The sequence below is a fragment of the Thermobia domestica genome, chromosome 12 (genome assembly GCF_964235325.1).
Source record: "Thermobia domestica chromosome 12, izTheDome1.hap1.1, whole genome shotgun sequence".
In the NCBI taxonomy this organism is placed as follows: Eukaryota; Metazoa; Arthropoda; class Insecta; order Zygentoma; family Lepismatidae; genus Thermobia; species Thermobia domestica.
Genome location: NC_137465.1, coordinates 156,047,556 through 156,071,624, shown reverse-complemented (window position 1 = coordinate 156,071,624; position 24,069 = coordinate 156,047,556). Strand labels below are relative to the sequence as shown.

The 24,069-nt window shown below is 33.2% G+C and overlaps 1 protein-coding gene across 1 annotated transcript in view; it reads right to left on the bottom strand.

Annotated features, from left to right (window-relative positions):
- Positions 1 to 24,069, bottom strand: part of nan (transient receptor potential cation channel subfamily V member nanchung) — a 743,452-nt gene that overhangs the window by 141,827 nt on the left and 577,556 nt on the right. The window contains exon 13 of the mRNA XM_081734312.1: positions 1,807 to 1,916. Coding sequence (XP_081590438.1) covers positions 1,807 to 1,916 — 110 coding nt within the window. The remainder of the gene's footprint in view (positions 1 to 1,806; positions 1,917 to 24,069) is intronic.

The window sequence follows — 24,069 nt, the reverse complement described above, 5'->3', positions numbered from 1 at the left end:
TTCAACGTTCAGAGTAGGGTGATGTTCATCTTCTTTGACAAAGAAATAAGGTTTTTTGCTAACTTTTACGTGGTCTAAATTACTTAGAACTAGATCAAGAGTTTTACCGAATTTATTATGTACATTATTTAATGACTGTAAATTGTTAAATGACATGAAATTTTTAATGCATTGTAGTTTGGCCGGAATTTTGAGATAACTATTGTAGTCATTGAAATTTCCGTCCGGTAAATTGAAGTCACCAAGTATGAGAAGGGTACAACCTGAATGACATTTTGAATCAATTATGTCGAACACTTCTTCATATTTTTCAGTAGGTGACTCCGGTATAAAATATACTAACAGAATATATATAGTCACTTTTTCGCATACAAATTTAACCAACAGACATTCTACATATTCATTTGATAAGCAATCAATCATTACTACTTTATACTTTTTTAAGACCGCTAACAGTACTCCCCCTTCCTTGGTCCTCCCTGTTCTTTTGTTATCTCTATCTGTCCTATACACATAATAGCGATCGTCAAGAATCATTGAATCATAGTGTTCTTTTTGAAGCCAAGTTTCACAGATTGCAATTAGGTCAAAGTTGGACGATAACACATTACAAAGGAACGATGACATCTTTGTCCTTAAACCTCTGCAATTTTGCACATAAATGTTTATGAGGGTACACTTCTCCTTCTGTTTGTTATTTCTAAGAACGTTGTCTTTATTTAACACAATAGAAGTTTCAGGAATAGACAAACTGGTTGATCCCCGCCCACATTTAGAAATTGCAGTTCGGAGGCTCCCCCTTTCGTCTGTGGTGCATTCTTTGTAGTTCATATTTCAATATTTCACTTGTTAGTAGCTTACCTGAAGAGCCAGCTTGGCATAAGATGGTTCTTCCTCTACCCCGAGGGTGACTGGAGCCAGCACTCCTTTGTCCTCTTGTCCGCTGCCCTGGTTCACTTGCCGGAAACTGCTGCAGTGTTGCTATATCACTTTCTTCTTGGTTGTTCGGTGTCCAAAAGGTAACACTTGAAGACGTTTCAGTTTTCATTGCTTGTAAATCACCTAAGGTATATCCTTTGTTATCAATGTGCAGTTTGTCAAATTGTAACTTTACTCGTTTGCCACGGGATCTTTCTTCTTTCATGTACACTACGAGTTCTTTACGTATCATTCTAACGGCCGGTGAAAAGTCCTCGTGTATTATAACAGGACAACCTCGTGTATTAAAATATATGCACATGCAATGATAATAACGTGCAACTAAATACTTTGAGCTCCTCTTCTTCGGATCATTCCTACAGTTAACACTCAGTTCTCGCAGCAAGATACGTAGTAACAACACCATACTTAGTTCATGTTCTATGAATATATTGTTGAATTTTCTTTCACGTCTCCACGTTAAAATGTTTGAGAACTAAAATCTAATTTAAATATTCTCTTCCTACATTTATTCCTACGAACTGGTACCTATTTTCCTCATGAATACAGAATACTAAATTAATCTTTACATTACATATAACATTTTTCGTGAAGTGTATAATTTTAAGTTATTTGTCTATGCTCATCCCTGAGCTTAGCATGGCTTTTCGAATTCGTTCAGACCATGAACAAGGTTTCTTGTTTTATCATATTTTTATAAGAAGTAGTTTTATAAGAATTTTACCTGGAAACAATCATAGGTTAATAAATAATCAATATTGTTAGTTTGATCAATTCTTATATTATTATTATTATTATTATTATTATTATTATTATTATTATTATTATTATTATTATTATTATTAAGTAGACCCAATAGGTACATACCTTGCGAAAATCCCATCACAAACACTAAATAGATTGAAACAAACCGAAGAAGATCTCCCATCACCATCCTGTAAATCATCACCACGAAAGGTCCGACTGTTTTGAAGCCTCTGAAATAAAGATTAATGCAGTGGGAATAAAACGTTTCTATAGTATCTTAGTGTATAATAACTATTGTTGCTTCAAAGGCTGTAAGTTCAATTGGATTGAGGTACAAAGAAATTACAATTATTTTCCCTATTCAACCAATAACAGGCATAATACAACAACAATAACCCATCCAGTAGCATTTTCCTACTTTTGGCAACAGTAGATATACTATAACAGTAAAGTCAATGGTATTAAATTCCATGCTACAGGGACTTCGCGAAGACAGAAAGCTTGTTATGCAATGCAGACTCTATGAACAAACAAATGTCTAGATAAGTATACTACGATTGAATTACTGTTTAGAAATGATTCAAACATTCCCAGGCCAATATATGTTTAGAGCGTAAATCTCAGCATATGAAAATATCCAAGTTATTAATTGTATTGGGTCAAAACATTTAGGATTTAATAGAAGTATACCTCGGTAGAGCGTCGTAAGCGACTACAAGGTCTTGCACAATTCTTTATACATTATAATACTTTATCGTTTCAACAGCTGATAACACTAAATTGATTACTTTACTGATACAGGCTCTGCTTTGAGCACAAAATAATTTATTTACATGCAATTACAATCTTATTTAAACATTTGAAGATTTTCAGTCGTGTTTATGCAGCTCGACCGGCATGTTGGGAGAATTCCAGTTTGTCATACAGTGTTATAATAACAATTTATCTCCTTGATTTAATAAAAGCACTTTTGCTCTTATGAACATACAGTGAAATATGAGCATGACTGTAAGCAAATATCAATGGCAGTAATTGTTAATTAGATGCGAGCTCTTCTATAACTATGAGGTTAAGAGCCATGAAGTAACGTCAAACGGTCTATAGAGCAGTTGAAAGGGGATTTGAACTGGACATGTAAACCACTCTTCATGATAATGAAACTAAGCATTAAACTTAACAATAAAAAGGAAAAACTGTTTAGTGAACAGTAAAAGTATGCTACTATCACAGTTATTATGATAGTTTAAAATTAAACTTTTCAATCAATAACGTCTTCACTTGATTTATAGGAAAATCTTAATACAATATATTTATATTCTTTTTCTTCTTAAACATAAAGAAATAGCAAAGAAAAGTGCAAATTTTACAACTTTAAAGGTTCAAGAAAGACAAGATCATTAGATTAAATAAATAGGTAAACTCATACACATTTTAAGGAATGCATATACATATGGCTTGTTGCATTTATCCGTCATTTTATGTTCGAAATCTCAAAACGTAACAAGCGTCAATAGAGACATTCTAACTATATCATAAAGAAGCTTAAGAAATTTAATAAAAAACAATACGTATTTACAGAACCTTATTTCGTAATGTTGTCACGCAGGAAACGATGTGAATCTGCTTTATCTTAATCAACTACTAAAATTAGTCTACTTAATGAATAAGACAAGTAAAATTTACAGATATGCAAATAAATATATCGATCGCCTTGATGCCAAGTGATGAAAAACCAAACTTGAACTTTTCCGGGAGAGTTTTTTGAACTTCAGTATCTAATGAATATTCCATCAAGAGAAGCTTATTCACTCTCAGCATTAGACAATACATTTCATAATTTGTTTTTTGATTGCAACAATAAAGGAATTATGATTTTTTTCATGAGATATCAAACTTAAACCCTCCTATGGCCCTTCAAATCTACACACTTGCCCCTCCTTAAGTTCTATTTGACTCCAATTATTTAATTTCTCATAAGGGCATGCAAACATAAAAGATAGACGAAATAATAATTAATCTAGTTTCATGAGTTGGCTTAATAATAATAATAATAATAATAATAATAATAATAATAATAATAATAATAATAATAATAATAATAATAATAATATAATAATAATAATAATAATGAATAATGGGAAAATATAATATTAGATATTGAGTTCAATATGACCCCAAGGGTTGTCATTTAACAGCATTACTTAAAATAATTATCTTTTAAACTTTGGATTAGATAAAGAACTAGACTAAGTAAAGGAATACAAAAATAATGAGTACCCAAAAATCGTGCAAAAGTAAAACAAAATAATAGGAAAAATATAATATTAGACATTGGGAAATATATAATATTATATATGACCCCAAGGTCTGATATGTTACCTTTTTATTTAACAATGTTATTTAAAATAACTAACTTTTAATATTTGGATTATATAAGAAACTAGACAATGCCGAGGAATACTAAAAGAATCAGTAACCGAAAACATTTTACAAAGAAATTATTTAAGAAACAGGTGTCCTCTGGGGTCATATTGACCCCAAGGCCTTAGGAGAGTTAAAGTTGTCTCTTGAAAATTTTCGTTTTAGAGTTTTTGAGTTAGTATACCATAGAATACTTGGATCCAAGTGGTATATATGGTATGTTATGTACAGAAATTTGAACTGTAACAATTCATAGAGTTACTTGCAGCAGACAAAATAGGAAAGATCAACAAGAGCAAAACAAAAGTTATGAGATGCTTAAGAACTTATGGGAGGAAGATAACAAAGCGATAAGAGATGCAAACAAGGTGTAAAATCCAGAATATCTCAGGTGAATAAAGTATCCAAACAAACAAAAGCTTCTTACTTGAAACATCAACATAAAACTAAATAAAGGAAAAGTGGATCGTATGTTGAAGTGTGACTGTATGCATGCGGAACATGGACTGTAGGAGAAAAGGAAGAGGAAAAACGTAGATGAGAATCATTCAAAATGTGGAACTATTGAAAACTGATGGGAATTAGATAAGTATAAGTAATCAAATGAAAGAAAATTAGAAAAGTTTGGAGAAAAAAGATATGTTCTAAAGGCTATTTCGAAAAACAAAAATAGATTTTATGATTGTACACAGTATGACACATGAAGAAGTGACGCTATTGGTAATGGAGTGAGTGACAAGAAAGTACTTAGGGAATGTATCAACTAAATAAGATAAGAAACAGTATACGGAAATGAATTGTCTGACTCACGATAGGGAAGATCGGAAACTTGTGTCAAATTGGTCGGACTGTTGATCCGAGAAGAAAAGGAAGAGTTGCTGCATGTAAAATATATAATGTATGGTAAACAAAGTTAAGCTTGCTTTGAAAGTTGAAGGAGTAAAAGAATATTCTTAGTTTTCCCGTATCCATAGTCATACAAATTAAGCTTAGTATTTAACTGATTCTGATACTTTAATCATTTCTGATGTCTGATTCTTTATTAAAAATACTTATCTTCTGTAGAAACGGCAGAAACAATATAACCATAGTCTGAGAAATTGTCTTGAATAATATTAGTTAAAATATCGGTTAGAAAAGAAATACTTCAATAGTTTCTCCTCATCGTTCAGATCAGTATTAGTAATATTGGTAAATATATGTGCATAAGAAGTCCGAATCTTTACCAAATTATTACTTTAAATGTAAGAAGTTATAATTTAATTTCGACACTGGTCGATATATAATAACAAAGGCTTTGTATTTAGTAAAATGGACGTTCAATGAAGGTTTGTAAAATACTAGAACGTCCAATAGTTGTGTATCACTTGTACTGTAAGAACAAATTGAACATTTACTGAGTATCTAATGTGATCTTTTCCACTTGGAGATGTGTGACGTAGAATCAAGGTTTAGCGATAAGAACTATTAGAGAGAGATACAAGAAAACAGATTAAGAAGAGATGGGGAAACGAATTAGGTGGAATGGAATAAGAAAGTGATGGCAGTGCTCGATTGGTCTGCATCCACAATTGGTGTATCTGTATATGCATCGACTACGCCATGTTACCCTGTTACACTGTATTCTATCAATACTAGTTTACTATCTTCTTCATTTTCTCCGTGTGTGGTTCAATGAGAATACAACACAAAAGTGTGACGTCATAAACCATGAAGTTGAAAAGAACTATTCTTGTGAATATTCATATAGTATGTTCTATGCTATTTCTTGATAACCAAGTTGTCATCAACATTTACATGTCTTATAAAAACAGTGTCAAGTCGGATATAATATATGACTAATTTAATTTCTGAATTTTAGTCAGTGTATTTAGGTACCTCCATAGTTCAAGTAGAACAATTCATTCAAAATTCTTCACAAGTCCAATCCAACAGAAATAAAGAAATAAGTAAATCCACAATATACAATATTTATTGTTCATTCGGAATGGGACATAACAAAATATTTTTCGCACCATTAATAATACAGCATACCTTCAGGTGTCCGAGGTTTTCTGACCGAATAAGGTTCTAGTCCAGGAGAGAAGTGGCTTGTGGTTGTTGAATTGGAGTTTAGCTTCCCTTTTAATTCCGTGGTTATATGGAGATGTGGATCTTGGAATTGGAAGCACCATAATATGTTCGATTTCTTTCAAAATTTGCTAATCGAAATCGAACCCGGGATCCCGGACAACAGGGGTAACTTAGACTTATGGTTTAAGAGTACAGAAAAGCTGCAAATTACAAATCTGGAGAAAAGAGAAGGACCGTTAACTTCAATAAAGGGGTCTACGTACGAAATAATTGCATGACACCAAACCTCGATACTGAATGATTTATAATAATTCTTATAATTAAGAAATCAGATTCTTAACTAAGGCAACAACGTAAGTTTTATATTGCACGTGTTATTTCCTTTCATATAGTCAAAGTTTTAGCGTTGGGATTTAAGAGACAACGGAGAAAACAAGTTGATAAAATAATGTATATTCCATAATAGCAATCTATTAAATTCTCGCGGAAAGAACCGTGTTTCTGCAAATAACGGAGATAACTCTAGAATTTCATTATAAGGTTGTTGGTAGTGGAAAATTAATTGATTTAGGGAACTTCTAAAAACTTTATCAGAGAACATCAGAAGTGAAAGAAAGAAAAGCAGAACTTTTCGTTGCTTTACTTTAATATTTTCCAATGTACAAGTTTTGCTTTAGTAGACTTAAATCCGATTTAAACTACTCGCTGAGCAAAACAATACGTTTACTGTAAAAATAAATATCGTGTAATAGTTTCGCCAACTATCCACTTTGGCTCCATCAGACACTCTATCAGATACAGTGTCTGATGAAGCCAAATAGAAAGTTGACAAAACGGTTACACTTTATGTTTTGCTCAGCGAGTAGTTTAAATCTGATTAAAGCTGCTTTATATATTTACAATTTATGTGTAGATCTCCAATTGTGTTTGAAGTATAATTGGTATTACAGGAAAACACAACTAAACATTAGCACAAAATATTATTAATCTATTTACTTAATAATTGTTCTATAAATTAAGAAGTTGACAAACTATTTTACTTGTATGTGAAGACTGATTTACAATTAACATGATTATCTGATCTTTTTTTATATAAAAGGTAGAGCAATGTATTCTAATCCATTTGCTAAATATGTGACAAATACTCCGTTACTAATATAAAGAAAACTATCATTAGAACAAAACAGGTAGCAATAGCTTCATGTGAGTTCCACTTGCTCTCCTTCTACAGTTTTATCTTCTTTCTCTTTATAACAAAATCCACTGAAACGAACTACATGTTAAAGATTTGAACTAGATAATATATCAGTATACGACGCAAAGTGTAATATTTTAGTAATCTAGGTGGAGATTTAATGCAGAAACGTGAAACAAGATAATGAAATTAACATTACACAATTTAAATTCAAACAAACCCATGTAACGATATGTGTTATTAATTTGTGTTTTGGTATGCACAAAAGCTCATAATTTGATGGATCGATGCCTGAAAGCAGTATATAATGGAATCCTCAGCATGGCGGCTATTTTTCCTTCTCATGAAACGTTAACGACTATCAAATGTCCCCCCCCCCCAAAAAAAAAAGGATTCCCAATGTATGAGCGAGCCGGGGAATCATAATGGTATAACACTTCTTCTAACTTTCGAGTAATTTGGAAAAGAAGGTTTCACATTTCCCTGCAATTCAATATAATGCCAAATGTATGAGCTTTAGGCAGGAAATGTTTGGCTTCGATTATTTCTTAAACAACACCCTGATTTATCGTTACGAACCCCGCAACAGCTATCTCTTGCAAGTCAAAAGGTTTCAGCAAGGAAGCTGTCACAGAATATTTTGATCTCCTGCGTAAAACCGTAGAAGGCACTAGCTTGATCAACTCTCCGGATCACATCTACATCGTGGGCGAGACTAGCCTTCCTCTCAACAATAAACCACAGCGTGTTGTGGCAGAAAAAAAGGTAGTTCAAATGCAGTCTTTGTGATATTCGTCGAGAAACAAGAAAATGTTTCTTTAATTGTGTGTTGTATTGCTGCAGGTCTTTCATTCCTCCGTAGTTGGTGTTAGGCGGAAAAATGCAGCGTAATGATCTGAGCGAGGATCTCCCAGTTTCTGTTCTTAATATGAGCGGCAGTGGATATGCAAAACAAGACACTCTTACGTTGGCTACATCATTTTAAGCGCTGCAGTATCCTTGTAAAATGTTTGTTGCTTTCGGATGGCCACTACAGAAGCACAAAAAGTGTAATGTTCTAATATTTTGCGAAGCACATGATATTGAACTCCACTGTCTGCCTGCTTACTACACCAATCGCTTACAGCATTTCGACCGGTGTGTTTTAAAGCTTTAAAGGTTTGTTACATGTCTGCGGCCAACAAGTGGATGCGTTGTCACGTTGGAATGAAACTAACCAGACTCAGTTTTGGACATTTTGGACATGTTTTCCAAGAGGCATGGGGAAAGTCTGGTACGGTTGGATATGCCGTTCAGGGATTTCAGGTCTGATGTTGTTTCCAGGTCTAATTTCTGATCATTTGAACCCTTTTTGCCATACACGGCAACACCGTGCTCCCATTCTACAATGAACTACTTGATTGAAACAGATGCAACCAATGCTACACAAGAAAGTAGCACCCGTCCAACGTTTTGTCTCGTCTCCTTTGTCTCGTTTTGTCTCGTCTTGTAAGATATTGCAGCATATCATATGAACGAAAGCAAAATGTAGCAGACTGGACCATGCTGATCAAGATGCACAAAGTTATTACCCAGAATACACAAGACAAAAATTGTCACGGTAGCTTCGCAGTGAAGCATTCACCCATGGTGTGTGTGGTAGTCGGTTCGATCGCGGTTAGTGCCAGGTGAGCTTTGTGGTGGACAAACATCGAATGTGTGTGTTTTCTAGGAGTTGTCTTGTATCCTACCACTTTCTTCATTCCACTAATTTTTTCATCATCATCAATTCCGCGTGAGTCAAAGTTGCCTAAGGCCTTAAAAATAAATTCAAATAAGTTGACAAGGCAAGGACAAGTATTTACAAGAATATTACTCTGCTGTTAATTCTCTGAAGCACTGGCGCAAATCCGGGTGATAAGGGGAAATGTATCCTGACAATCTTGGAACTGGAGGGACAGTACCCCCTAATATCCCAATTTGAAATGTGCTTTTGGCGGAAAATGTGATAATTTGTTTCCGACTGCCATTTCATCTTCATCGCCTGATATATAATATACAACAGGTTCACCTCAGAAATTAGGTTCATCTACCATAGTATGAAACTTGAATCTCTCCTTCAGAATAAGCCTCAAATCTTCCCGCCTCGACATGTTAAAGACAACTCTGCTCCCCTGATTCTACACAGTGTTATTTTTTAACTTCATAAATATTTTGAACATCGTTAAAGAAATATATATGAGAAGTACCTTGCCCGTCCGTTCGCCCACTGTTGAAGACAGATTTACGTCGCTGGTCTCAGGCTCCTCGACACTGTTTCTTTAACATTCTGAAGCATTAAAATTTGTTTTACCAGCTTGAATACGCGAGAATAAATTGGTCATAAGTATGTCGAAGACAAAGATACTAATATCAAATAATGTTTACACGAACTGAAATCGCAAATTAAATTGAAATAAGCCTTCCTATACGTAAATTGAGAAAATGGAAGTCTTCATTTTAGTACTGAAATTGCCCGCCGGCTTCGCTTCTGCTTGCTTCTGTACTTTGCAACAGTCTGTTTAAAGAACTTATATGTCAGTTCCCTATTTCTTTGTAAAAAAAAAAAAAAAAAAAATGGCCAGGAGGTTTTCTCTTTTATACTAATTATATTTGCCAAATTGTTGTTTGAAGCAGATGCGTCATTTACGGGGGGCAGGGAGGGGCAATTGCCCCTCCCCTCTGAGTTTGATATTTCTATAGATTTTATCAATAAAATAGTAGTAAATCAGTGAAAAACGCGAAATTTTACTTATATCAAGGGGTTTTGCTCCCCCATGCAAAATCTGAAATGACGATCCTGACTTGAAGCCTCTTTATTCACTACATAAACAATATATTCAAATTCAGGGAAACCCGCAAGAATTCTAATAGAAGGTTGAAAAAGATCCTTTATTATTATTATTATTATTATTATTATTATTATTATTATTATTATTATTATTATTATTATTATTATTATTATTGAGAACTCGTTCCCTTTTCAAAATCTATGACTCCGCCTACGAGAATATCTGCATATAGCAGTCATGTGTACACTTTGTTACAATGAGCGGGTCCAAAGAGATTAAAATCTCCACGAGAGGGGACCAAAAATTTTTCTTATGATAAATTCTAGGTCAAAGTTAGAAGCACTTGCTTTTGACAGGTGTTTTTTGTTTCATCTTTATTTTCGGAAACAGATTTTGGCGCTTAAGAAATTACAACATATGATATTCCTTGAGTTTGAGTTTAATGTTCCTTTCAGCAGCGAGGCTATATGAGACGTGGACTTACTGATGAACGTCGGCTCCGTACCACCTGAGCTCCCGCCTAACGACAATATATAATATTGCAAATTTGCAAGGGTATTTATCTACATTGCAATTATTATAAAAATTAAGTTTTATTACTTGATCTATCGCAAGCCTTAGCGTTCCCTATACCTCGCTCCCCCTCTGAAGATCTATATCGAAAACTTATGATATGAAATATACTTCAATCAACAATCAAAATCAGAATGTTTTTCCATTTTCGTACCTATGTTTGAGGGTGAGATGAATGAACACGAAGAAAGATTTTAAGCCAAAAATAATTGTTAAAATAAAAGGGGTTATACTTCCTCCTTAATAGAAAACTATTACTGTTATTTAGCTTTTACTTCTGTCAGCGATAGTACACATATTTTATATAGTATAGTAATATGCTCTATAATTTTTCACAACTAAGCAAATCGGTAATTGAAGTTCATATGATATTAAAGTGGAATGTTTTACAAAATAATTATATATCATGGTTCCCATTTCTATCAGTAATTTTTACACAAACCAAGAATTACAAGAATAATAGAACTATGAATAAGAGGTTTAATTTCTTTTTCTCTCGGACTAAAAGACTTCTGCATTTGGAGAGATTGTGATATGTTTTCAATATAAGGCCCTTATCTCGAGCTAATTATAGCAACCGGGGTTTCGAGGTAATCGGTATTGGAAAGTGTAAAAGTTGTCGACTCTTAAATGTCGACAGTTTGTTAAAAGAAATTACAGATTTCATGTTGTTATTTTTTCGTTACAAAAGCACTTTTGGTTGACTCTATTCATGGGAAATTACTGAACTTATACACCCCGCATAAAAGAAAAAGCTAAGATAATACTTTGCAGCTCTGTCATCCATATACACTTTCTTATCCCATAATCGTGTCTTGTAAGGAGACCCGTCTCTCTCCTCCTTCCCTCTCTACAATATTAAAATAATCAAGAACATAAGCACAATACCATTTTCAAAATATATTTATATTAGTATCAATAAACTGAAAAGTTAAAAGTCATACGAAACGAGATTCATACGTTGATCTAAGGGGAAACTTAAACATATATCAATGAAAAATTGAAACTAATAGATACCTATTAGAGGTAGGGAAGTGAGGCAGAGAGAGATAAGGAGGCAGAAGAAGAAGAAGAAGAAGAAAAGAAAAACTATTGGATTTAAACGTCGTAAGAAAAGAACCTAACATTATAAAGATTCGTTTCCAGAAATTCAACAAAAATACAGAAATAACGTTTTTTTTATTTTTTCCAAACCATTCCAATATATAGAGGATGCTTGAAAAATTCATTAAGGTAATTTCAAAATGAATACCAAACTTTGTGTTTAAATTAAATTCACATTTTCCAGTGAAACTGTAGACTTCCGAGGCATATCTAGGATCATACCAAAAGTTTAACATACACCCTGTCTTCCGAGTGGTTGGGTTGTAAATACGGTAGTGTTCATTAATGGTACTGATCTGAAGAACATTATGATCAACCTAGTAGGTAAGGTAGGTCATACCTTATTCCAGATTAATAATAGAAACTGAAGGAAAAAAGAAAAAGAAAAAAACAGAATGATAAATTGACTGAATGCTATTTTATTGCAAAAAATTATATCCAGTTTTATCACGAGGCGAGACGAGACGAGATTTGGGTGTTTCGTCTCGTGCAAAGCATGTTCCGTCTCGTTTACAAGACGATACACGACAAATGTCTGGTTTCATGTCAACACTAGAGCGGCTGCGGCCCACAAAAAATAATTGTTTTTTCAAGCGGTCATAATTACAACATTTAACAAAGTTTGGTTTAGTTAACAGAGCACAACACACAACACGATTACAATCTTCCATTAACGACAGCTTAGTTTCGACTGAACCAGTAATTAATTTCTACGACAGGAATTTTTGTGAATACCGTAGGTTTGCCCGCTCATTCTGAAATTCTTTTTTCTGAACCTCAACAAACAAACTTCTGGCGTCTATGTGACTTTCCGGTTTAAAGAATGGCTTGGGTTCGAATAATATCATAAAACAATGAAAAATTCAATTTTATTGTCCAACTAGAATCCTTGCATAACTCAGTACTGAAAAAGGGTGACATGTTTCTGTCTTTGTTCGGAACAAGGAGGACCATGAAATAATTCTTAGTTACAGATACCCTTGCCATTAAGAGAACTTGTAATTCTAGAACAGAATGCTTTCACATAGATATCGCCACCAGTCCCCGGATTGAAATCTGTAACACTGATCTCAATGAACGTTTTGACGTTGTACTTAAATCTACAACACCATCACAAAATAATTAAAATTGAATCGATTGAAAATGAAAGCTCTTTGTACGAATCATTTAAGAAAATAACTTTAGGTATTACCTGTTCTTTCTATGATAGTCCTCATTTGAAATAATAAGCGCTTATATACATTTCGAAGGAAAATAATTTATTCCGAGTTAACAACTTATTTAAAGGAATTCAAAAATTGGGCTTGCATTTTCGAGATACGAGAAAAGACCAGATATTTCGGAACACGTCTCGTCTCGCCTCGTGTCTCGTCTCGATGGTTAGACGGGACGACTAGTCTATCTCGACTCTGTCTCCGCTCAAAGGGTTCTGTCTCATCTTGTGTCTCGTTTCGTTTACACTATTTATATCAGAAAGAGCCTACATTAAAAGTCCAAAGTGTATGATACAATAACAGTTACAAATGTTATAAAGAAAATTGGATGTTGGTTCCTTATATACGTGGCAAATCTTGCATATTTCGTATTTCATATGTGGGTAAAACAAACTTGAGGAAGTATAGGATAGAAACAAATTTTGTAACAAATTAATATAAATAAAATCGATTGAAATAACCGAAAAGGGAGCCATTTTCTAGTAATTTTCTGTTCCAAACATTTAGCCTTGATTTCATCTATTGCACAGATAACGTTTTAATTCGTATTGATAAAATGAGCAAGCTAGAGATGAAACGAGTCGTCGCAGTGACACGGTTATTCGGTAACCATTGCATAAAGTGTATGTTTGTGTGAATGTGTCTGTGAGAGAGAAGAGAAAAGTACAAGACATGATAAGGAAACGTCAAGAAAGATGGATATATAGAGATGAAGAGAGGCGAATATATATGAAAACTATTTATTATTACTCTGTATGATGAAGAGCGCACACACTATTTATTCGCATTCTCGCCAGTGGTGTCTTGTAAGGTCTCCAACTAACGTTGGTACCGAATGTTGTTTTCTTAAAAAGAAGATACTACCAGAATTGGATTCGCACTGCGATTTTTCGCTTGGAAGTCTTGGAGAGTATCACTACACCAGCTGCCACTTTACAAGAAACATATTTAACAAAGGTACAGTGTTTCTTTCTAAGAATAATAACATGAAAAGTGGATACTACAGACTAATTAAGTGTTTCGAATAGTCCTAGTATCCCCCATAGTTGTTATTTACCCTTTTCAAACCAACATTTGCAAATTGTCTTTTATCATGATACAGGTGTTTGCTTCCACATTCTTACGAATCTTTCGATTAGTATGAGAAGTCATTCTTCGATTCTTCATTATCCCTTTGTGAAAAAACCTTTGGCTTGACTAGGACTTGAATCTATGTTTTAAATTTATACTACACATAAAACCAGGACGTTACCCCTTAACTACCCTGCCACCTGAAACTATGACTCAAATCTTAATTCTGCTCTTTGGAAAGAACCGGTTTCTTTTAGTAAGGTTATTTACACCAAACCGCACGCGGAAATTCATTTATTCCACGAGTTGGAGACAAGTTAGTGCACAGTAATAAAAGCAATAACATTTAGTTGACAAAATACAGAAATAATAACAAACTATGCAGTAATTAAAACATGCAAGAGGAAAGTAGAAAAGAGAAGGGTCTATTTACAAGACAAGATTATGGGATAATGTGTATGTGATGGACGGCAGAGCTGCAAAGTATTATCTGTGGCTTTTTTTGTTGCAGAGTGTATACGTTCAGTAATTTACCATGAATAGTGTCAAACAGAAGTGTTTGTAACGAAGAAATAACAACATGAAATCTGAAATCTCTTTTAATAAACAGTCGACAAACTTTACAGTTTCCGGTATAGTTTACCTCCAAACTCCGGTAGCCAGAATTAGCCGGGGTAGAGGACTTATATTTAAAGAAACATGTGAATCTCGGAAAAATGGAGAAGTCTTTTAGAATGAGAGAAAAATTAATTAAATCTCTCATTTCTAGTTTTATTAGTCTTGTAGTTCTCAGTCTGTGTCAAAATTAGTGACAGATATAAAACAATGAATTATGATTATCTTGTGAAACATTCCACTTTAATATCACAGGAATTTCATCTTCTGATTATTTTAGTTGTGCAAAATTATAGAACATATTGCTATGAAAAGTATGTGTACTGTTGCTGATTTCTGATAACAATCAGAGACAGAAGTAAAAGATGATTTCAGTAATAGTATTCTATTAAGCAGGAAGTATAACTATTTTTATTTTAACAATTATTTTTGGCTTAAAATATTTCTTAGGGTTCACCCCTTCCTCCTCAGCCTTGGGTACAGAAATGCAATAACTTATTTAGATTATTGATTCCAGTGTATTTCAACCATCATTTCTCGGATCTAAGCCTGTGCGATATGTCGATGTATCGATATCGTTGATATTAATATTGACAGATATCAACATTCGATATCGTATATATATATATCGACATCGATATAACTATATCCTAAATTTTTGATATCGATATTCGAGGTAAGGCATAGGGAGATTCAAACACTTGCGATGGATGAAGAAACAAAACTTAATTTTCACAATAATATATTCCAATGACAATTTCTTTATTACCACAAATGGCAATGTAAATAAATCCCTTGCAAATTTGCAATATTATATATTGTAATTTCTTAGGCGCGAAAACTTTTGTTCCCGAACTTTCACTTAGAATTTACCATAAGAAAGTTTTTTGTTAATCTCTCTCTCATAAAATTCCATCCCATTTAGCCTTTGAGACCACTCATTGACAAAAGTGCGCGCATGACCGCTATATGCCAAGATGCTCTTAGACATAATCAGAGATTTCGAAAGAAAATGAGTTTTCAATAATAATAATAATAATAATAATAATAATAATAATAATAATAATAATAATAATAATTATTATTATTATTATTATTATTATTATTATTATTATTATTAAAATTGGCTTTACAATAATTGGCCCATACCTTTATTTTACATGGGAAGCCCCATGTCTGCTACGCCAATGGTGTCCCTTAGTATGTGCTTGCTTCTCTTTCCGTTTCTTGTGGATGTTTGCTGTGGTGCTGTTAAGCTTTTATATTAAAACTTTATACTATATAACCTTCTTTCGTTTTTTACTAGTTCTTTTGAAAGAGGAAAGTAACTGATTTCCTCTGATATCTATTTATTACTATTCATCTTGTTTGAGCTCACTTTGTAACTTTTATGTCATCATTCATTTCGCCCTCAATAATTAAACTGTTATTCCTAACAATTTATTTTGTTCTCTTATTTGCTGTTTGCAACAGTGATATATTTGTAACAAAATTGAGATTTTGTCCAACGCCTTTCTAACTCTCAACCAACCCAATTACTAAGCTGTTTGGGTTGCCTACTACTACAGAAAAAGAGGAATTGCAGATGGTAATGCACTTTCTGAGTCGTGTATACAAACGAATTTTGAAGCAGGAGTCTTCATACATTCCGAGAGCGTACGTAGACTAAAATTTAAACTCAGTGATGGACTGAAAACAGCTCACCTAACTTCTTACTTTTGGTTTCAGTTATTCAGTTACATGTTGGTCAGTTAACATTGATTTAATTTCATCTTCAGGAGACCTCAAAATTAAATTTATTCGTGGCTAACGTTCAGTAGATGATGAAATTCTACTATTTCGCAAAGTCGTCGTTGTCTAATTCAAGTAGGGACCGCTGTAGCTCAATAGCAGAGGATTCACCTCTGGTGCATGGGGTTTACAGTTCAAATCCTGCTCCCGCCGAGTGATCTTCGTGATGGACAAACACCGTGTGGGTGGGTTCTTCGGGGTTCTTCCATTTCCTCTCACTTTCTTTATTACACAATTTTATTCATTTCTCATCATCACCGTCTTCTTTAGTTTAGCCAGCATAACCGTGGGACGTAAAACTCAAAAATATCATTTCTAATTCAATTAACTTTGCTGTTCGTTTGTGATTCACTGTGTGCCAGTAGTATTGTACCATTAAGTTGTTTCCACATGTCCTTAACTTGTCCGGCTATATACTGATAATATTATTCATAACAAAAGGAACTAAGCTCTTAATACTTCTACAGTTAGAATCTACAATGTCACTACTATTTTCTCTTGAATTAAAAAGTTTTGCTTTCACGATATTTCTTTCCAAGATTCTTTGTAGCAAGTTGATTTTTTGGTCTCGCTCGATCAAACGACTAAGCCATGTAGCAGCGATGTGTCAGTGTTAAATCACTCACCTTAGTGTGTTAGTTTCCTGGATCGAACCCAAGTGGGTATTATGGTGAACTAACATTGTCTGAGTTTTCTCGGAATTCTTCCGTTTCCTTCCACTTTCTTAATTCTAATATTTCATTTATTATTTACACCATTCCATCCCTTATCTTCGGAGCACAATCGTCGAATGTTAACTAATAAGTATACGATAGGGTATTTCACTAAACTTTCTCGGTCGAATTCCTTAAATAAATTATGTTATGTTTCAGCAACTAGAAAAACGTTTTCATGTGATGCAAGAAAACTTTTAAAGCGTATCCGAAAAGAAATCACAAAAAGTCTAAACTACACCTTGTGGATATGTTCATAATAGTGATTTAGGCAAAATTATAGGATTATTAATTAGATTCTTACTTATGAATTATCAACAAATTCGCTTGAGTCGTTCGTGAAAAAGTCGTCCGAATGTAAACTCATCATCAATAGTAAACTGCATTTTGTGAATATTTGTATCATAAGTGACTCCTCCTATATTGTAGTGTTCTTAATAAAATATTTACTTATGAAATATAAACAAAATCTGCTGCGTCACGTTTTAAAATGGCGCTCAAAAGTACTCACCCCAAGACTAAACAACCGCTTGCGGATTTTAGCACGACAAAATATGACTTATACCATGTTGCCAGGTTATTAATGAAATATTTGTTTATGAAATATTAACATCATTTAAGCCACTTTTGAGAGAAACATCCTGAAAAAAGTCACATCCTCGAGTAAGCTACCTCTTATAGAATTTCCCAGAACAAATGAATTATAATATTGGCAAGCTTTTAGCAAAATATTTATCTGCGAAATATGAACAAAATTGCCTGAGTCGCTTTTGAGAATATTCTCCTAAGAGAACGTACCTTTAAGAACGAACTATTCTCCATGGATTTACCACAGTCTAGAGTTGTTAGTAAAATATTGATATATATGAAATATAAACAATATCGTAGAAGACGTTTTCAAGATAATAGCAGTGTTATATGTTCGTCCTTCAATAAACTATCCTTGATTTTGGGAATAGAAATAAAATTGAAAAGAAAACTCTTAGTTAAGTTTAAATTTAAAACTAGGCATGATACGTTTAACGGTATGATTCCTAGACACTTGATCATGTGTTTACATGGGAAAAATGAACAGATAAAATGACGGAAAGATGTTTGAGAAAACTTAAACTGTGTAAATTAGTTGAAATCTCGAGTTTCCTATCGTCTTCGAAAGTAAATAAGCCAAGTTATAACATCGATAAATTCTGACAAAGACCTCTTAGAGGTAAAAACTTCATTATATGTGAAAATGAACGTTTCGTTTCACAGTAATTTTCATAGGTGACACCGATATAGATTATCACGTTCAAAACGGTAGCTCATTGCGTTTCCTGCAAGATACAACTGAAGCAAGAGAGGCAGAAATATATTTTGGGAATAAAATAAACATACCAGCAAATCGATGAAAGAACTTGTATGAGAGAGAAAGAAAAAATGATTCCAAGATTACAAGACATTTGGTATCCTCTACATGTCATCTACAACATGAAGAAGAAGAAGAAGAAAAGAGAAAATGGAAGACCTTCACCGCAAGACAAGAAGATATAATATCGCAACAACATAAGAACCCTAATGAAGAATATCGAAATTAATGGTAGTGTCAGGATAGTCGTCTTTTTCTCCTGATCTGCCTCTGTGTGAGTATGTGTAGAGAGAGAGATTTCAAGCTTTCCAAACATACTTTTGAGGATGCATATATAACAAACTTCTTTAAATAAAAAAAGCGGATACTTATGTGCATTCATCAATCTTGTAGATGACTAATTAAATTTAGACTAGGGTAGACTAAACTTGCAGTCAAAGTTGCGTAAGTTGACCGCGTTATACGTTTGTGTAGGTCGGAAAGCAATTAGATAAGTATGGTTTCTACTACAAAGTTAGGCAGGAAGTAAAGAAGAAACGACATAAACTATACGTAGGTGACCAACTTAAAAAGATAATGTGTAAATTTTTAGGAATTGCTCATTACAGAAAGTAATGGATTGAAAATTGTGCGAGTGGCCAAGTTGGAAGACAGCAAAATTGTAGCTCGTAAATAGAAACATACCATTTAAGAGATTAAAATTTGTTTGAATAGAATCTAATGAGAAAAAAAGAAGTTAACCTTTTGGGAGTTGAGATATAGAAACTCAGTTCTCTTAATTTCCCTGAAGGACTTGGGAGATATAAATAATCACCACAAAATCGTGACGGTACAACTCTCTTTGCCTTATTTCTTTCCTTAAAAGATTTTTAGGTAACGAGTTTTCTAAAACGTGCTCAGAATATCGCAATTAATATCAAGATATAAGAAAGTGATTACTCCTTGGAGAGTTTACAGCAATGTGATAGTCTTAATGAAAGGATTCTTTCAGAATATTTCTACTCTTTTAAAATGTTCAGGTATAAATCTAATAATATATTCGTATCAAGATTTAATGCTGGAAGCTTCATTTCTTTTTAAAATAACGTATGAAAATTTAGTATTATTTTCCGTATGTTCTTTGAATAAATTAAATTAATTGCGTTTAAATTTATTCAACTTAACTGACAAGTAAACCTTACGTTTGGGTGAATCGAGTTGCTAACTGAGACCCATATGAGAAAGTAGTACTAAATTTGGTCAGTATTTCAGTGAAGTTATAGGTGCGAAGCTCCAGGGGTTTAGGAGATATAGCTACCAGAACATCACATGGAAGTACAGAATAATCTTCATACAGTTGGAGGTAAAAGCTCTGTAAGACCTCTTGTAACGACAAAGGGTGAATAAAAAATATATGGGTACATATTAGGACTAGGTGGAAGTCATATAGTGAGGGTATACCTGACGGCGGCCATCTTGAAAGCCGCCATTTTGAATTAAGGTTAAGTTTTTAAAATAGGAATAGGGTCATGTGATACATGATTTAAGACGCAAACTTAATCAGAAGAACAATGGTGACGTTAATTTTGATTTACGCGCAATTGGTAAAAAGTTACAGGAAAATTAAGTATTGTTGCAGCATATGTATTAGTCCTTTACCTCACCTTGTAAATTTTGTGTTAATGATATTAATTAAATAAAAAGCAGGTGGATAAATATTAGATCTATGGTAAGAGTTGCCTTGATGGCGGCCATCTTCAAATCCGCCATTTTGAATCAGACAAAAGTTTTAAACAAAACGCATAACATTGACACCTTATTAATAGCAATTATTACCATAACTCCAACGGTATAACCATTTTTGCTTTATCATTAACCAGCACAAAATTAAATGGATCGCTCCTTGCGACTACTGCTTTGACGGAAATGTTAACGACAAATGTGTCAAGTATAACTCGATTGAATTTGTCAGGTGTGCTCACTGTGAGCAGAGCATTAGTGCAAGTCGTGCACTCTTTTCTGAACTACATATTGATTGTACTAATTGAGGATTTTTCTAGAAGAAAGACCCAAGTTCAATTATGACTCAATTCCACTTTGGTCATTTTTCCTTAAATTAGCAACTTGTTTACGCGATAACAATGCTAGTTAATGATAAAGCAAAAATTCTTATACCGTTGGATTTATGGTAAAATTTGCTATTAATAAGGTGTCAATGTTATGCGTTTTGTTTAAAATTTTTGTCTGATTCAAAATATCGGATTTGAAGATGGCCGCCAGCAAAGCAACTCTTACCATAGACCTAATATTTATCCACCTTCTTTTTATTTAATTATTATCATTAACACAAAATTTACAAGGTGAGGTAAAGGACTAATACATATGCTGTAACAATACTTAATTTCCCTGTAACTTTTTACCAATTGCGCGTAAATCAAAATTAACGTGACCATTGTTCTTCTGATTAAATTTGCGCCTTAAATCATGTATCACATGACCCTATTTCTATTTTAAAAACTTAACCTTAATTCAAAATGGCGGCTTTCAAGATGGCTGCTGTCAGGTATACCCTTACTATATGACTTCCCCCTAGTCTTAATATGTACCCATATATTTGTTATTCATCTTTTGTCGTTACAAGAGGTCTTACAGAGCTTTTACCTCCAACTGTATGAAGACTATTCTGTACTTCCATGTGATGTTCTGGTAGCTATATCTCCTAAACCCCTGGAGCTTCGCACCTATAACTTCACTGAAATACTGACCACAATTAGTACTACTTTCTCATATGTGTCTCAGTCAGCAACTCGATTCACCCAAACGTAAGGTTTACTTGTGAGTTTCGAAGATATGTAATAAGAATAATCATATCTAACGAGCACACTAGTTTATTCAACAATTTATTCTTAAAACATGCATAAAAAGTACTACAATTAAGTAAGCTTCCGACGAATACCTGGAAAGTACCTGTGTAGGTAAACAAATTAGCTTCGTTTCATATTATGAAACAACAATAGACTTCTAAACTGTAGACTGTAATATTCTAAACGAGAGCAATAGATTGACCTGCTACAATTTTCATGGACAGATAGAGTGGTAGGAAACTAAAAATACTATTGAAATCCTCAATCTATGTCCTAGCTATATATATATATATATATATATATATATATATATATATATATATATATATATATATATATATATATATATATATATATATATATATATATATATATATATATATATGAGGAGTCAGCAGCTGAAGTATTTTCCCCTGACTGTTGTAACTACATTAAAAAAGTTCCAGCACTTTTACTGCTATTACAAATCCCTGGACAGATATAACTAATTTACACCTAGCACTTCAACCAGCAGAGAGCAGTTGGTAAGTCTTGGTGTATTGAAACCAACGTTTGTGTGGATTTGATTCAGGAAGAAACTTATCCAATTTGAAATTAATCTCCATTATTTGTAGTGTGTTGCTCAATGAGTGCCATATGACAATAACATTATAGTTTGTTGTATGCGTAATGTAGTATTGCAGTACATTCTGTATGTGAGAAGAAAAAATACATTGATCATAGATGAGTTAGAAAATGGTTGAAATTAATTTAAAATATTAACTCTGAAACGATTGAGAGAAATCATATAAATTTATGTTTCCATTCATAGATCTACTCCAATTTCACATCATTCTAGTTATTCGAACATCTCTATTCTTCTCCATGGAAGTATACCTTTCATAGGACACGTATTATGGATTCAAATTAAACTTAAAGCATGTTAAAAATATAGGACCTGTGAAGATTCGAAACCGGGCGTAATTTTAGGAAAATCGATGAGGTAACCACTTGCCTACGCTGACCACTTAATGTTGCACACACAAAAAATTGTTTTCTAGGAGAAAAACTTTCAGTAAGACTAGAGCAGATATAAAGTCATTTATGAAAAGACAATCATTAGTCGACTTCCTTCTTCAACTCAAAACCAGATCAAATACCCTTTTGGTAGTGACAAAAAGATCTCAGAACGTTTCTCAAATTGAGGCTGAGATTTTAATGTTGGTTCTGTAGTCTACAAATAAGAAAAGATAGTAGACATTATTTTCTAGACTTAAATTGTACCAAGACGTCCGTAAATCATTAGGTGTCGACATATTTAAAAGCTATGTTTAGCAAATGTATTATATTAGTAGTTTGTACTTGAATTTATGACTTTTACACATAGGTCTCATAGTGTAATCCGTTCCAATCTACTATGGTCATTCACCTTGAAATCATATTGTTCAACGAATTTGAACTAAATTTTAAACTTATTACTCTGGGAAGAATTTACGAATAGTAACTTATTCACGGCGGTGAGTATTCAGAAGAGTTTCTTAAAAGTGACTCAGATAATTGTGTTCATCTTTCACAAAAATATAGTTCATTAATAATCTGGCGATGTATAACTTACTGTACTTGTTCTTAACTTACCGACGAGTTGCTATTTGTCCCAGAATATTTTCTGAAAAATTAATTACGTACTCTAAATAAATCTTCTATTAACACCCTCGCATATGACATAATTCCTTTGTCCTAGAAGACTATATCGGATTCATACGCCACAGATTACGGACGAATTTTGACGACATTCACTTATTTTAGGTTTCCTTTTGCAATTCGAAAATTATTCGGGTATTGTAGAATACTTAAGCGTAGAAAGTCCATGCTCGCATCTGCTATGTGAAGGACCAGGGGAAGGGGGGTTCAAGTTTGCCCACGCTGCTTTTAAGTAGCTTTCAGAGTATATTTGTTCAATTTGAGTTAACGAGAAACTTTTCATGAAATTGTGCTTTTTATTTGAAAAAATGATCTAAATATAGTATGTAAAACTGGTTATAGCAATTTGTTTTATGTTACTATGCAGAATATCAGTATTATAACTAAAACTCGACAAGTTCTATGAAAGCCTAAATGTTTATATAAATTAGAAAAGTGACATTTTGAAAAAGTAATACAAGTTTCAGATATTTAAAAAACAAATGAAAGGAATTTCCGGGAAAACAAAGATATATAGCTGCTACTTATCTTTGTTTTCCCGAAAATTCCTTTCATTTGTATTACCTATGCCCAAGTGGATGTTTAATCGGGCAGCATAACATGAATTAGTTTTTCTTACATAAAACAATGCAGTCTATTCCAGTTGGGAAAAGCGAAAATGAACATTTAATAAAAATGAACAATAACACAAAAAACAGAGAATCCTGAATACATATTAATCGATATATACTATAAAAAGAAGAATTCGTGGAGAAAAGTAAGCCTCCCCCTTGGTCTTTCTAGGGTTAATAATTTTGTGAAATATTACCAACTGCTAACATGAAACAGTAATGACTTTTCTACCTTGTTATGCACGTAACGGCTTTGCTGAAAACTCATAGCTACAGCCTTGATTAATATAAGGTACGTCTTACAAAGGTTAACCATATCCGATT